A 17226-nucleotide genomic window follows, 5' to 3' on the forward strand; every position below is an offset into this window, starting at 1 on the left:
TTCGAAATAGGGGTTGAGTTCCCCCCGGGTGTGTCTCTTGTCAGGCCATCCTTGGGTGATGTGCATCTTCACTTCCTCTAGGGCAGAGGTCTTCAAACTTTTTGATGCCGAGACCCCCTTGTAAAACCTTTTTAGGCGTAAGGACCCCCTTCCGATAAAAGATTCTAGAAACTGGTACTCCTCATCATAAACAACTATCGACAACCATAAATGCGCCTGTTAGACCTCATCACATCCATCCATCCACCCACACTTCCACACATCCATCCATCCTTCATCCATCCACCCTTTCATCCTTCCATCCATACATCCATCCTTTACCTATCCACCCGTCTATCCACACACCCACCTTTTCACACATCCATCCATCCATCCATCATTCATCCATGCAACCTTTTATCCATCCATACATCCATCATCCATCCACCCTTTCATCCTTCCATCCATACATCCATCCTTTACCTATCCACCTGTCCATCCATCATTCTTCCACCCACCTTTTCACACATCCATCATTCATCCATGCAACCTTTTATCCATCCACCCATACATCCATCCTTCATCCATCCACCCTTTCATCCTTCCATCCATACATCCATCCTTCATCCATCCTCCCTTTCATTATTCCATCCATATATCCATCCACCCTTTCATCCATACATCCATCCTTCATCCACCCACCCTTTCATCCATCCATCATTCATCCCCCACCTTTTCACACATCCATCCATCATTCATCCATGCAACCTTTTATCCATCCATACATCCATCATCCATCCACCCTTTCATCCTTCCATCCATACATCCATCCTTTACCTATCCACCCGTCCATCCATCCACCCATCATTCTTCCACCCACCTTTTCACACATCCATCCATCATTCATCCATGCAACCTTTTATCCATCCATCCATCCATATATCCATCCTTCATCCATCCACCCTTTCATTATTCCATCCATATATCCATCCACCCTTTCATCCATACATCCATCCTTCATCCACCCACCCTTTCATCCATCCATCCACCCATCCATCATTCATCCCCCACCTTTTCACACATCCATCCATCCATCATTCATCCATGCAACCTTTTATCCATCCATACATCCTTCATCCATCCACCTTTTCATCCTTCCATCCATACATCCATCCTTTACCTATCCACCCGTCCATCCATCCACCCATCATTCTTCCACCCACCTTTTCACACATCCATCCATCATTCATCCATGCAACCTTTTATCCATCCATCCATACATCCATCCTTCATCCATCCACCCTTTCATCCTTCCATCCATACATCCATCCTTCATCCATCCAACCTTTCATTAATCCATCCACCCTTTCATTATTCCATCCATATATCCATCCACCCTTTCATCTATACATCCATCCTTCATCCACCCACCCTTTCAGCCATCCATCCATCCACCCATCCATCATTCATCCCCCACCTTTTCACACATCCATCCATGCATCCATCATTCATCCATGCAACCTTTTATCCATCCATACATCCATCCTTCATCCATCCACACTTTCATCCTTCCATCCATCCTTCATCCATCCACCCTTACATCCATCCATTCACCCATCACTCATCCACCCACCTTTTCACAAATCCATCCATCATTCATCCATGCAACCTTTTATCCATCCATACATCCATCCCTCATCCATCTACCCTTTCATCCTTCCATCCACCCTTTCATCCATCCATCCTCCATCCACCCACCTTTCACACATCCATCCATCCTTCATCCATCCATCCACCCTTTCATCTTTACATCCATCCACTCATCATTCATCCACCAACCTTTTCACACATCCGTCCACCCTTTCATCCGTCCATCCATACAGCCATCCACCATTTCATCCATCCATCCATACATCCTTTCATCCATCCATCCACCCATCATTCATTCACCCACCTTGTCTGTGCCTCTCTCATGGGGGGTCAGTATCTCTCTGCTTCGTCTTCCTCTCTCATGGGAGGGCATCTCTGTGCCTCCCTGCTTGGGGGGGGGGGGGTGGCAGCCGGCTGAGAAAACATCTCACCATGAAGAACAGACTCTCAGCCACATTTCTCCTGCACAGGTGCCAGGTATGAGGGCTCGTGGGACTTGAACCAATGATATGATTGTAATGTCCTTCTGCTGTTTACTGTGTATTTGTAAAGCGCTCTGATACCTACGGGTTAAACTAGCGCTATATAAAACGTTAAAAGTAAAAATAAACCCACAGCTAAGTCCATTGAACTCAAAGGGCTACAGCCTCCTCCCCCCCATCCCCTCCCGCCCCTCCCCCCCTAGCTCTTGTATGTCAGCCTGGCTGAAACAGCTTGGACACACACAAAGGCACACCAGAGTACTATCACAGGTCTTTAAAAGACCTTTACTTGTTAACGAGGCTTTGATGTTTTTCACACCACGGTGTGAATTATGCGGCCTCCGCCTTGAGCACCCTCGATCAGCCCGACGCCAGGAACTGCACTCTGGCAGAATCTGCGACCCCCTTCCCAGGACTCCACGACCCCCCTGGGGGTCGCGCCCCACAGATTGAAGACCTCTGCTCTAGGGTCTGATCCTCCGCATATGCCTGTTTCCATTCTTGAAGACTGATGACCTTCTCATGGTCCTCCGTGAGTGCTACCCACTCTTCTGTTCCCACCTTGTCTTCCTCACTCGGTTCCATGGCCGCCGCTCTGCTCAGATAGTCTGCCACTCTGTTCTTGCTGCCAGGGATATGCTCCACGTCATACCTGAATTCGAGTAGTTTCAGTGTCATTTTGGATATTCTGGGCGTGGCATCCGCATGCCCACTCGACGTTAGCACTTTCAGTAACGGTTTGTGATCCGTCCGCAATTGGAACCGAGTGCCCCACAGGAATTGTCTGAATCTCGTGGTAGCCCACACCACTGCCAGCATCTCTTTCTCTATCACGCTGTACTTTTTTTCCGTTTCGCTCAGTGTGCGTGATGCGAAGCTCAGTGTCTCCAGTCTCCCATCTCCTCGGTCTTGCATGAGGACTGCACCCAGTCCTTTATCACTGGCGTCTGTGGTTAGTACCGTCTTTCCTTGAGGGTCGTACCCTTGGAACGGTATTGCTCCTGCTACTTCCTTCTTGATGATTTCAAATTCCCCTTGTGCTTCTTCTGACCAGCAGAATTCCGTGTTCTCTTTCGTCAGCTGCCTCATGTGGTGGGTTTTGGAGGCAAAGTGCTGCACAAATTTGCCGTAATACTCTGCCATTCCAAGGAATGATCTGACTTCTTCCTTGTTGGTGGGTGGGGGTGCTTCACAGATCGCCCTTACATTTTCTGCCTTTGGAGTCACTCCTTGCACCCCTATCTCATGCCCTAGGTAGGTCACCGAGTTCATCCCTATCCGGCACTTGGACCACTCCGCTGTTAGTCCCTTTCTTTCTAGGATACTCAGAACATTCCCCAGTTTCACATCATGGTCAGGTCTGTCTCTCCCCATCACCAGGATATCGTCCTGAAAGTATTGGACGCCGGCGATATCCTTGAACAATTGGTGCATTAGTTTCTGGAATACCGCTGCCGCCGAGGCCAGTCCAAATGGCATTCAGCGGAACTGATAGCACCCAAACGGGGTGATGAATGATGTGAGTTTGCGGCTCTCCGGGTGTAGAGCTATTTGGTGGTACGCTGAGGTCAAGTCGATAGTGGAGTACCACTTAATTCCCCTTGTGCTAGCCAGCATCTCCTCTATTCTGGGTAAGGGGAACCTCTCCACCACAATATTCTTGTTCAGTTCACGCAGGTCGACACACAGCCGGACCTTCCCACTGGTACCAAGGGCGCTAGCCATTCCGCACATGTGATGGGCTCGATGATCCCCTTCCTTTCCAAGTCTTGAAGCTCCTCCCGTACTGCTTCCCTCACTGCCAACGGGACATTTCTAGCCTTGTGGGCTACCGGCACGGCGTCTTCCTTTAGGACGATTTTGTGTGCGAACTTCTCCAGCCTTCCCACCGTGCCCCCGAACACTTTGGGGTATTCACTCTTCCATCTGTCGAAATCCGGCGATGCCTCCTGTTCCGTTAGTAATATCTGTTCCTTGCCTCCCGGATCCAGCTTTATACCCAGGTCACCTTGATCTAGCCATCCTAAGACCGAGGGGCCCTTCTCCGACACACAGAGCTTGCAGTGTGCAGACCGCCCTCTGAATTCGAAGTTCAATGGCCTGAACCCTGCCATTGGTATGCGGTCTCCATTGTACGTGATGGGGCGGATGTCTAGTTTCTCTAGTTCCGGGCCTAGATGTGGTGCGAATTTCTCCTCCCACACCGCTCTCTGGACAATGGTGTAGGGCGAGCCTGTGTCTGCCACCACGCTGATCGTGATACCTCCTATCGCCATTTCCAGGACCGGTTTCATTGTCCTTTTCCCGTCTATGCTCAGGACTTGGCCGTCCACGCTCAGCACCTCATCATCGATGTAGATTACAGTGACGACATCCTCCTCAGCGCCATCGTCTTGATCGTCGCTGCCTTGGCCGACATATCTGACCGTGCCCTTGGAGGCCTTCTTCCGACATACTTTTTCGTAGTGACCGATTATTCCGCAATACAGGCATTTGGCGCGAAACGCTGGGCACTTCCTGTCATGCGCTTCGTGCGACCAGCTCCCGCACCTATAGCATGGCTTCTTGTTGCTTCCTGCCTGTTTCCCTGAGGGACTTGCGTTGCTCTGCCATTTGTTGGGTCCCTTCTCCATTGATCTCTTGTTCTGATAATCTCTGCGGGGTGTTTCGTCGTCCACCTTGTTCACCATGGTGCTGGGCGCTGTTTCTTTCCTCGTTGCTTCTGCACACCGTCGTGCTAACTCGGCCCTTTTGACGATGACCATTACTTCTTTCAGTGTGGTGTCTCCGCTGGCCCACAGTTTGTCCTGTACTGCCGTGCACGTGGTGTGCATCACCACTTGATCTTTGATGAACTCCTCTTCCCAGTTGTCATACTTGCACGTGGATGCCAATCGCTTCAGTGCCGCCACGTATTCCTCCACCGTTTCACCCTGGCGTTGCTTCCTCTGTTGGAAATTGAACCTGTCCACAGATACACACACTGCCGGCCTGAAGTGTTCATTGAGATCGTCGAGTGCATGGGCATATACATCGTCTGTGGACGTTCTCTGTTTCGGTACTAGGCTCTTGTAAATTCTTAGACCTTCCGGCCCCAGGTTCAGCAACAAGATGCGTTTTTTTCTCGCGGGTTTAAACACCTCTTTATTCTCATCTTCCAGGACTTCTATGAAATTATTAATGTATTCTCTCCAGTCCTCCCACTTCATGAGTGGTTCTCCAGGACGGGGCAAAAACTGCACCGGCGCCGTTGCGTACCCAGTTTGCGCGCTCATTTTCTCTCTCTTGACCGTGGGTTGTGCACTCCCTTGGCTTCTGGGGCTTCCCGGTGTATTGTCCTGCTCTTCCTCGCTTGTTTGGGCTCGGGGACAACCTGCGTCAGCCCCCTCGCTCTTCGGTGGGATATCCAGCACGGGTTCCCCTGTTTTGTGGGCTCGGCGTGATTGGCGCGCTGTGCTGCTTGTCCCTGGGGTCTATCTACCCTCTGTTATTTCTCTGTGCCACCCCCTCGGGTGTTCTTGGGCTCTGCCACGCTCTCTAGGGTACCTGTGAGGTGGTTGATGATTCTGCTGGCTCTCTGTTCCTCTGGGCACCTTGTTTGGTGGTCCTGCTTGCCACTGGTGCTCTCTGTGTGACTGTTGTCGCTCTGGTGTTTCTTCCTTGCTGGGGGCCTGTCATCCCACCCTCGTCGCCATTATAGAGCTGGTTTGTCACCAATAAAGACGCTGGAGCCAGTGAACTGTTAACTGTATTTAATTAGTTAATGTCCCTAAAGAGCGCCGAGCCTCTGCCCTTCATTCCGGCTCTCGCGCTGCTTTCGCGCCACTCCGAGCGCTGTGTGCGCGCAGCCAATCCTGGCCGCCGGCACGTCACGTCGCTGACGTGACGTGCAACACTAGACCGTCACTACAGCTTGTGCTCCCCGACAGTGGTGGCCCTGGGGCGGGGGCCATCCATGCCTGTGGAAGAGGTGTGGCACAGCGGCCAGAGCGCCTGACTCCGGACCACAGAGTTCACAGTTCGATCCCCGGTGCCGGTGGTAGGTTAGCCAAGCACCCTGTTACTCTGGGCAATAGCTTGCTTAATCCTCCCAACGGTCCCCAGCGCCTTGACACCCTTATTTTTCTATAGCGATCGCTTTCAGTGCCACATTTCAAAGAAGCCGTCACAGACTCTGCTGCACAGCCCTTTGTGAGAAGAGGAGACTCACCGGATTCCGCCTGGACTCGGTAGATGCATAACAAACGCTGCCGACTGATGTATCACATTTTACCATTAATGTGAATTGTGCTGTTGAGAGCAATCTGGTGTTTTCTTTCTCCATGCATATATTATCATTCCTAATTTCAAGCATTTTACAAATATGATTTCTAATTTGCGATTAGAGGTTTATGTTTTACAAACATCTGGTGTTGGAATGTTAAACACGCCTCTGTCTCTGTAGTGTTTACAAGCAGGGCACAAGTCCTAAAAAAATAAGTGGGGGGACGCTGTCACCGGAAGTGACGTCGCAACAGGAAGTGGCGTCACGAAAGGTGGTTTGCACCATCGGGCTTATTGCCTCCCCTCGCTCACCCCGTAGTCTAGATGCTGCTTGGCACACCATGGAAGTACTTGAATATGTAACGAGTGCCCTGGCAGAGCTTTTGAATACATTTAATTGAAAATTATGCTCTAAAATGTAGAATTGTAGCCCATGTCATCAAAATGTTCGAGCCAGGGATGGATGGAGAGAACATCCCCTCTCCCACACAGCCCTCCTCAAACCTCCTTAGAAGGCGTCAGACACCTTCCTTTTTCGTGCCAAGTATTTCACCCCACTGCTTTCAAAGATGACCAAGCCGATTACCCATACACAGCATCACAGGTGAAGACGAAAGCTGACTCGCAGTGTAAACTTTGTTCCCACATTCCTTGAAAATGGAGGCGATCGAGCGGGGCAGTCGGTGGTTAGCTGTCACAGGCCAGGCTCGAGCTGCAGGTGCTCTGAGAAGGGTACAAAGCCTCATTCAAAAGCAAATGGTATTTTAAAGACCTGCGAAGTACTCGGGTGGGGCTGTGAATGAGCCCGGGAAATGTCTCCTCCCTAGCTGACACACAAGACGGGGGGAGGAAGGGGTGGCTGAAGCCCTTTGTGCTTGATGCCAATAGCAAATTATCCGTCTCGGCCTCCCAGTCATGGACACTGCAGAGGGCAGCCACATACCTTTGATAGGTAGCACATTCGCGCGCTACACAGGATTGACAGCCAGCCCTGTAGTGTGAAGCCTGCACGGCGCGTTTCTGTTAAAACTTAAAATTTCTTCCAAGGACCCGGGGGTGAGATACCCACGGGGACTGGAGCGGCGATCCGAGGAGGGGGCGGCGGCAACAGACTCCTTCACGAGGGGGTTAGGAGTGGATTCAGGCCCGGTAAAAACCCATCATATTTTTATCAGATATATATCGTAAACCAGGTGCAAATGCGCATTTTATATTGCGGCACTTTCTGAACCACGCAGCCTGCCGCACGTGCTGCACCCCCAACCACCATCTCTCTGTTCTCTCTCCCGCGGTATGGGCGCAGTCATCCCAGGTCCATAGATGGCTACATTTAGGAGTCGCCACCTTTGCAAGATTGACGGGTAAGTATCGTCGTAAGTTATGGGGGGGGCCATGCGGCCAAGTAACTCGCCATCATACATGGTCCAACTTTTGAGCAGGGGGGACGGCGTCCACCCTGTAAAATAAGTGGGGGGACGCCGTCCACCCGCGTGGTCCCCAGACTCGAGCCCTGTTTATAAGTATGTTATGAACGTTGTTGTGGGGGCTACCTGGAAAGGTGGAGTGTGATCAGAGGCCGTTCTTCTAAAAAGATGAAACGTTTCAGCTTGAAAATAAAGGAAGAGATCATTTTCAGAAGAGTAGAAATGCCCTTTGTACACAATCATCTACTCATGGCTTGACGGCGCGGCTCTGAAGTCTAACGTGGGTGACCGGTGTGAAATCCTCGCAGATTGAGGCTCGGAGCAGTGTTCACTCTGAAGGTAGAACAGTGTAAAGAGATCCTCTTGACCAGCTGCCAATGCCTACAGTAGCCTTCCCCAATGCCCACTCTGTGTGAGCCTCTACATACCACCTCTGTGGTGATGATTGGTCATTCATTTGCAGTTTATGTTCAGCCTCACTGAATCTTCAAAGAGCCACGTATAATCTTTGATGACGGAGACACATCACTGCAGCTCATTAATGAATCCACTTTAAGAAGAGCAGATTAAGGCACCACCACATGGCTTGTTTCAAATCCACTCCACATAATTTGACATCAATCCACATAATTCAACTCAACAACACAATAACACAACACACCACATACATCTAATCCACACTACAGAATTCCACATCATGCCACAAAATTCTACAGAACACTACATAATTCCACAACACAAAATACCATTACACATAATTACACTCAATAACGCACAATCCCATTCCACACAATTTCAGTAAATCAATCAAGAAATGTATATAGCGCGCTACTCACCCGGAGGGTCTCAAGGCGCTTTGGGGGGGGGGGGGGGGGGGGACTGCTACTGCTCGAACAGCCAGGTCTTGAGTTGTTTCCTGAAGGATAGGTGGTCTTGGGTCTGACGGAGGTGGATGGGGAGAGAGTTCCACGTCTTGGCTGCCAGGTAGGAGAAGGATCTTCCTCCCATGGTCGTCCTTCGGATGCGGGGAACGGCTGCAAGGGTGTGGCTGGTCGAACAAAGCTGGCGGGTGGGAGTGTAGAAGGTCAGGAGGTTGATGAGGTACCTGGGGCCCAGGTCGTGGAGGGCCTTGTGTGCGTGGCTGAGGAGTCGGAACGTGATTCTCTTGTTACTTGTAAACTCAATACCACATAATTACTACCCACAACATTCTATGATGCCACATCATTTCACTACACAAATACACTCCACACCACACAATTTCACGCCACACAATTCCACAACTAACAATTCCAATTCAACCCACATACTTCCACTACACCCCACATGCATACACTCCATAACTCCATAACACATGGCTAAAAGACATTGCCATTTACAATGCCATTAGCTCTAACTCAAATAAATCCAAGACCTATTGCATTTCCAATGCTTGTTTTTATTGAGGCCAGTGCAGGCCTTTTGTTGGGATGTCACATTATTGAGTTTTTTTTGCCAAAAAATGAGCGAGACAGCTGTCTGCATTTTGAGCCTTCTGCAGTTTTCGGACCTGGTATGTGGCAAGATCACAAATGAAGCTGGCCGTAGTCAAAGCGGGAGTTAACTAGTACTCCTGGAACTATTGCATGCTTCGCTTAGGAAATGTAGCGTTAGGGCTCTTTTGTGGAGATACAGTGGCCTTTTTTTCTAGCACCTATCTGATAATTGAGGCCAAGTCTGCTCTGCCTCTATTTTCTTAATTTTTTTCCTCTCCAGTTCTATTGTTTCCTTCCGGTTTTTCAACACATTCTTTTCTCCTTTTATTTGCACTTCGATTTCCTCTTAACTCTTTCATTACTCTTCCGTGGTTTCTGTGCCATTCTCATTTTTGTTTCATTACTTACCCCCACCACCCATGTTTGTCTTCTCGTGTCTTTTTCCTATGTATTTTTTAACTCTCTTTCCCGTACAGTGTTTGTTGCTTTCCCTCCCAGGTTGTTGCTTTCCCTCCCAGGTTGTTGACCTTTCTCTCCCAGGTTGACCTTCCTCTCCCAGGTTGACCTTCCTCTAATAATCTGTTTATTCTGTATGAAGTTTTACCTCTCTTTGCACATTTTGTTTACTACTTGCTTCCACTTGATCACATTCCCCTTTATTGTGCATCTTTCCCCTTTCCTCCTCCTTAATGCTTTCTCACTCCTTTCCTTTGTTTCTGCTCTATTTATTGCCCTCCCTTTCTTTTAATACTCTCTCATATGTAGCCCTCCTTTCCACTTTGTCAATTTTGTGGCCCACATCTCATTTGTATTATTTGCTTTCTTCCTTCTGATAATGTGCTTATTGAAAAAGTGTGTTAGTCAGATCGTGGAACCTGTGCACACTATGTGGTATGTTTAATCGGCAGTATTCGATTAAAAAAAAGAATCAATCATAATTTATGAAACATTTACTTAAAAGTTCATATATCGAAAGGGCTCCCATAAGCTTCAATTTACAGCTCTGGCAGTGCTTTAAGCAGGCAGGTTCTGAGTACCTGAACTTCTTAAATGAATTTGAAAGGGAGAGTACATGCACTTCTTACCACTGCTGCAATATATTTAATAGGAGAGTACCTGCAGTTTTCAGGAGCAAACAGGTACTCTGAATAGTGAATACCTGCACTTCTGTATTTCTATTTACAGCACTGAGCACTGCAGATAATATAATGTGCTTTATAAAGATTTACTTTACCAAGAAATTGGCCTTACATCCAATGTGCCTGTAATTCTGGCTCTCCCAGGGGTCACACAAGCAGCGATGAACAGCTAGGTACATACTCATTGTTTGCCTTATGTTCTGAAGGTCAGTCTAGGGTCACAAGTGAGGCGACCAGGCTCTCCACTCAGCCTGTCCTACTCGATTGTCCACACCATGCATCCATGAGCAGTCGGGTCAGTCGACAGTGGTTGTATTTTCTAGGGACTTGCCAGTGTCAGAGCATAACATGTTACCGAATTGCCAGTTGGAATTGCGAATACATACCGATTCGGTATTAGGAAGGGGCGTGTTCAGGGTGTCCATTCCTAATACGGAATCGCAGCAGTATATAGGAATGTTTTGCGACTGAAATGCGGGCGCAAATCATTTGCATTTCATCACCTACTTCAAGTAGCTGGTAACCTATTCACAAACGGGAAAGAAGTCCTCAAGGAACCCCTTCCCCATTGTGAATGTTCATAAAATGTTTTTTAAGAGCAGACAGTGATCACCGGGCCACTGCCTGCTCTTGAAAAATGAAAAGAAATCTTTTCATTTTTCTTATTTAAACGCAACCTGTTTTACTTTAAGGAAAACCAACTGCATTTTTTTTTTATTCTGGATTTATTTATAAGCAATCACAGATTTGGTGGTCTGCTGACCCCAGCAGGCCACCATCCATGTGATTTTAGCGATTCCTAATGGGTCACAAATTGAGATCTGTCTCATTAATATTAATGAGGTAGGCCAATTTGCGACTCAGTAGGAAACGCTAAATGAAACTCCATTCATGGAGTGTCATACATCCAAATAGCAATTACCAAATTGCGATTCGCAGAGAATCGCAATTAGGTAGTCGCTATATGAAATAATGATACATGTTGCCCATTATTTTTTCTTTTAGGAGCACTAGTTTATAATTGAAGGCTGTGAAGTGTGATGTATTACAATCAAAGAAACAATTATCTTTAAAATGTACACCCATGGCATGATCTTATATGGGATTGAATCTCTGGCAAACAGCTCAGGCACGGATCCAGAAAGCTGCAACCCAGTCATTTACCACAGCAAGTACTCAGGCGCTGCCGCCCGTGCTTCTACAGCTGATACAGCGCTCCAGTGGCACAGCACTCCAGCACCACACCAAGCGCTTGTGCTTCACTGACAGCACTTTTACACCACATTCAAGGATCCGACATTCACCACAGTCAATGTTCTGGTACTGCAACTCCTATACCACAGCCATCGCTGCTGCGCCACGTCTTATTCCATAACCAGCAGCGTTTCACCACAGCTGTTGCTCTGTACCCCTGGTTCTTCATCAGCCAGAGCCCTGCATGCCTGTGACAGTCAGTCCTTCAGCACCACGGCCGGTGTCCTTGCAGCATTATACGCACCAAAGTGCAGCAGGTGCAGCGGCACTTCCTTCACACGTTTGAGGGACATGTCACACCATACTCAGGGGTTGTTTTTTACTCAAAATTAGGCCAACTGGTCCCATTTTCATTGCTCACTTTAGAACTCAATGTGCGCTAGCTGCGCCACTGGCCTCAATACTAGTGCAGCACAGAGCTTGCTCCACCACAGCCAGCACTGTTGTGCAACAGCACAGACCAGAGCCTGACCTCCCATAGCAGAGGTCACACCATGGTTGGAGCTCCTGCAACCACTGCTCACACACCAGCCAGTGCCCTCGCTACATAGCCATTGTTTGTTCACCGCAACCTTAGAGGTGGGTGACCCTCTGAAAGCTCGAGCCAGGCTTGAGCCTGAAGCCTGGCTCTGGCTCAGCTCGGGGTCCTGTTGGAACCTCAAACCCATAACGAGCCGAGCTTTCATTTGGCTCTTGCCAGCCTTTTTTCTACTCAGGATGTGGTGCTACAGTCAGAGCTTCTAACTGGCGAATTGGGTTTGAGTCTCAGCATCGGCTCAACATTCTGTGATTCTGGGAAAATCACTTAATCTCCTGATCGCTATAAGCAAGTACCTGTGACCTTGTGTAATGAAACTGGTGCTCATGTAACGTGCTTGCTCCAATAGACTTCCGGTCGAGTTTGTGCAATGTTTTGAAAAGTGCACTAAGATAAAAACAAACCTTAGCATAAGAAAAGACACAATTGAATTGGTTGAGTTGAACAGAGTGAAACCAGAAAACCTGGATGGATTGTGTCTTCTTCGCTTAAATTGTTTATCAGGCAAATTATTTATTTCACTAAAACACTTTTTTTCTTCATTATCGACTATGAAAGCACTTCCAGATATGTGAGTTCAGACTACCAGTTGAAGAAAAAATAACACTTTAAATAAATACTTCTCATTGCAGTGCTATAAAATTGCCTATTAGTGTCAAGCTTGCATGTTAAAGAAAGTTGATGCCGTAGCACCCAGGAGAATGTGCTGCATGGCTGAATACTTATAAGGTTCCAGAGGGGAGACCAATTGGCTATGCCAATGCTTGTTTTTCTTTGTTTAAATGTAATCTTGTTGATGGTCTCAGTAAGAGGAGGAACAGCCTGGATTATTCCTCGAAGGCATCCTGCCAGTCTACCATTTTTGTAACCACATGCAAATGTTGAAGCTTTAAACAAAATAGCTTTAGTATGAATACAGAGGGTTGACATAGTTTTAATTTTTCTGATGACAAGAGATGGTTAAAATCCAGGTTAATTAAGGAAGATGCTGAGTCAACATGGTAAAGTACTAAGATCATTAATCAATAATGGACATTGTACATATCTATACTATAGGCATGGAGCCAGGGCCACTGGAGTTATGTAGAAGGGGAGGACCAAATGTTGTCATTTTGTTACATGTTAATACTGTCTTGGGAAACGTGTCACCTTATTAGTACCAGTTCAACAGCCACATACAGTAATAAGAAACTCACAGTTGATCAGTGAACGTTTGCACACGGTCTTTCGCTGCTCTGTAACACAGGTTCCCGCGATTTTAGAAACCTTTGATCCGTTTGAGCTAGTATCACATTTTTGTTGTTAAAACCTGCAGGTTATGCAGCAGATGCACCATGTGGCAAATGCGGCACAATCCATAATTATGTGGAAAAGCGCCACAACTGGAGAATCGCATAATTAAATTTGATTTGAATTTTGCATAATTCCAGTGGCTTTGCATGTAACCTATCACGTTTTAATTGTGCCTTTTGACAGTCCATATCCAACCTCTCAATGCAGAGCTAAAAAGCTACTCGAAGCCTAGTTTGTGCTCGACAAATCCACACAAATAAATAAATAGTGTACATCAGAAAATACAATCTGAATCAACATCACAACAGAGTAAATATCATCACACAACGCGATTTAGCTTTTTATCCGAAACGCACGCAACCCGTTATTTATAGAATAAAAAAGTCTACCTTACCGGCAGAAATTTCCTTTTCCCCTTGCAGGATATCCTTAAGCGTAAAAGGCGTGGAGATAAATTTCGATTTTTTGGAGAGAAAGCGCCTCTTTTTTTTTATCACCAGGCTCAGAGGTTGATATTTGTCGGCTTCACTGAGGCACGGCACGGGGATTAATTTTCCTCCATCGCCAACCTGTTTAACAAAATTTTTCGTGGCAGCAGCAAACATTTCACTCTGGGAACCCTACAGAGCCGTACAATTTTCTTTCGTAGTTCTCACGATGGAAAACTCCAAATCCTTCCACTGTTTCCAGTAAATGGCGGGCAGCGTGAAATCCACAATAAACTGTAAAAAAAAAAAAGAATTCTGTAGTAGTAATTGGCAGTGTCCTGAAGGGTACTAGACAATGCTGACCGCGTTCCTTCTGCTCGTTGGGTGATCCGTAGCAATGAATTATACATAGTGGGTGTCAAGTGATAGGTTGTTGGGAGGAACCGGTTAGTTGTAAGAGTTTCCTTGTGTTATGTATGTATGCATCATTTGACGAGGCAATTAACCTAAGTAAAACTTTTCAAGTGACAAAACAACTGTATATTTTCAAAATATTTTTGTTTTAAAAGAAACAATTGATTTGCTCTAAAATAATAAAGAACCATCGCAGGAAATCTGAAAAAATGATCAAGAAAAACAGGTCAAAAGCACAGTAAGCACGTTTTAATCACACGTCAAAAGTAATAATACACGTAGATTCAAATGTCACCCTGATATAATAAACTTTATCATTTGACAGATTGTTGTAGTTTATGCTGATGCAGATATCGATATTTTTAATTTAACTCGTAAAAAGTTTCAAACAGTAATGGGATATTATCTACAGTTTGCTTGCAAGAATGCTGCATCATTGTGACGAACAAGCTCACCCTTAAGACCCTCATCGGCGGCAGCAGGAAAATATTGAAAATATACCAAAAAGACTGTTACATTCTAGTCCTATGGAACTGCAGCACCCATAGTGCCGAGGTAACTTATCCAGAAACATGTTTTGTTGCCTCCCTTTGACTTGCTGATGCAGCACGAGGTGCTATAATGATACAGAGCTGCCTTGTGATGAAGGTACAAATAGGAGAACTTTTAATCCTTGTCCCTATCAAAAGATCCTTAAATGCATTGACTTCAAACCCTGTAGCAGCTCTCTAAAATAAAGCAGTGTTATAGATGTGCAGCCACCCTGTTATTCAGGATTGATAAAACATTGCAGTGTGTCAAAGAATGGATTTCCTAATGTGCCTAAGTCTGATCCATGAGAATCTAAGATAATGAAAATTCAATTGAACACAGCAGCTAAAACAAAGGTGGCTGAGCTATGCACACCAGCCTTCATAACTAATGCAGAAAGGACAATGAACTATCGACAGACCATCTGGTCTAATCCTCTTGCTCAATCTATTTATTTTTTTAGATATCTTTTTATTAAAACAAGGCATCAACAAAAGACACAGAACAGAAGAAGCACATCACATTTAGCAGTACATTGGTAGAGGGGGGTGGGTGAAGAGCAAAAGTACATATTCATCAAAAAGCTTCATGGGGATGAGGGAACATGAAGAGCAGAATCTCTAGGTGGTACACAAATCCCTCCTCTGTACTTATTCCACCGGCCCCATATTAAAGCCCATTTCCGGGGACGCCCCCTCGCCACATACACTGTTTTTTCACGAAACATGTTCCAGTCCATGTCCTTTTCCCATTCTCCAAGGGTGGGCGGTTTGTCTGATCCCCACTTCTGGGCAATGTTTCTTTTAGCTACAAAACAGCCCAGTGTGACCCACTATGTCTGTGCAGTCATTTTGTTACATTTTAGTTCCCATATGTTAAGGAGACATCTACGTGCCTCCGGCTGCAAGGACACTCCCGTGACTTCACGTATAGTGTTGTGGAACCCCCTCCAATACTGGGCTATGTCACGACACTCCCAGATAATATGAAAGAATGTACCCAAGAGACTACATTTGCGTCTACACAGTCCCTCATCTGCCAACCCCATCTGAACCAATCGGGGGCCCGTGACGTAGACCCTGTGTAGGATCTTCAACTGTACTAGTCGTAGCCGCGCAGGAATAGCGACCACCCTCGGGGAAGAGACAGCTACTTGCCAGTCCTCATCGTCTAATTCTAGTCCATCTCTTATACACTTATCTCTCAAGTCCCGGAGCAGGTCAATTCTAGTGTTAATTAGTTTTTTATAAATCAGGGAAATCGTTTTTTCGGGAAGATGACCGTCTAAGATTCTATCTTTGAGGGGTGATGCCTCCGGCAATTCTACATCCACAGCGAGGGCTGCTTGTAACGAGAATTCCTCCTGCATTTCCTTGAATGATTTAATCCGCCCCTTACTCCATACGTCCTTAACAGTCAGGATTCCAACAGCTCCCATTTATCAAAGCCCTTTGTATTCTACAGGTTACCCGCCCTTCGGAATCAAAAGAGGGGGGTAGCCAGCGTCAGCCTACCCCTCCACCCCAGAGAACTCGTGGCATCATGCCAGATACTCACTGCATGTTTGGTGGGGTCTGTCAAATTCAGCTTCATTGGCCTAGAGTACAGCGCCCTGTTGTAACTGCCCCCCGGAAGAAGCCACCTATCCATTGCGTACCTTGGGTCCGTGACAGGCCCGTATGTTGCATGGTTAATTGCAGCCAGCTGGGAAGACCAATAATACCGTTTGATATCCGGTAGGGCAATACCTCCGTCATACCATGGGAGTGTCAGCTTGGCTAACGCAATACAGGGTTTTCCTTCCCATAAAAGACTACGCTGTAATCCCTCTATCTCGCGAAAATAGCTGGCGGGCATCCAAAGTATTTTGAAGAGCATAAAGAAAGCGGGGCAGAGCCATCATTTTAAAGAGGGCCGCTCGTCCCAACAAAGAGATCGGAAGTTTCTGCCAGTGAGCCGAATCACTCCTGAGCCTCTGCAATGGGGGTAGAAGGTTTTCACTATACCGAACTGCTGGGTCGAGTGTTATAAAAATACCAAAATATCTAAATCCAGTCGTGTTAATCTGGATGGGGCAATTATTGGGGGGGGGGGACTGGAGTTTCTCCTCTAAGGACATACAACAAAGATGGAGATTAATGGAGAGGCCGGAATTTTTGCCAAAGGAGGCCAATACGTCACACACCACCATGAGGGATTTCTGAGGGGAGGTCAGGTAGAGCAGGATATCATCAGCATACAAGGAAATCCTGTCTTCCCACTCAGGGGACCACTGTATACCCCGGATCGATGGTTCCCAGCGAATCCAAGCCGCCAGGGGCTCCAATGCCAATGAGAAAAGAAGAGGGGAGAGGGG

General features: G+C 46.9%; 1 protein-coding gene across 1 annotated transcript in view; it reads right to left on the bottom strand.

Annotated features, from left to right (window-relative positions):
• The window catches only part of PJVK (pejvakin), a 197008-nt gene extending 182906 nt beyond the window's left edge, over positions 1–14102 (bottom strand). The window contains exon 1 of the mRNA XM_078683826.1: positions 13892–14102. Coding sequence (XP_078539952.1) covers positions 13892–14102 — 211 coding nt within the window. The remainder of the gene's footprint in view (positions 1–13891) is intronic.
• Positions 14103–17226: the final 3124 nt, after the last annotated feature.

This window comes from Lissotriton helveticus, chromosome 3_1 (genome assembly GCF_964261635.1).
Source record: "Lissotriton helveticus chromosome 3_1, aLisHel1.1, whole genome shotgun sequence".
Lineage (NCBI taxonomy): Eukaryota > Metazoa > Chordata > Amphibia > Caudata > Salamandridae > Lissotriton > Lissotriton helveticus.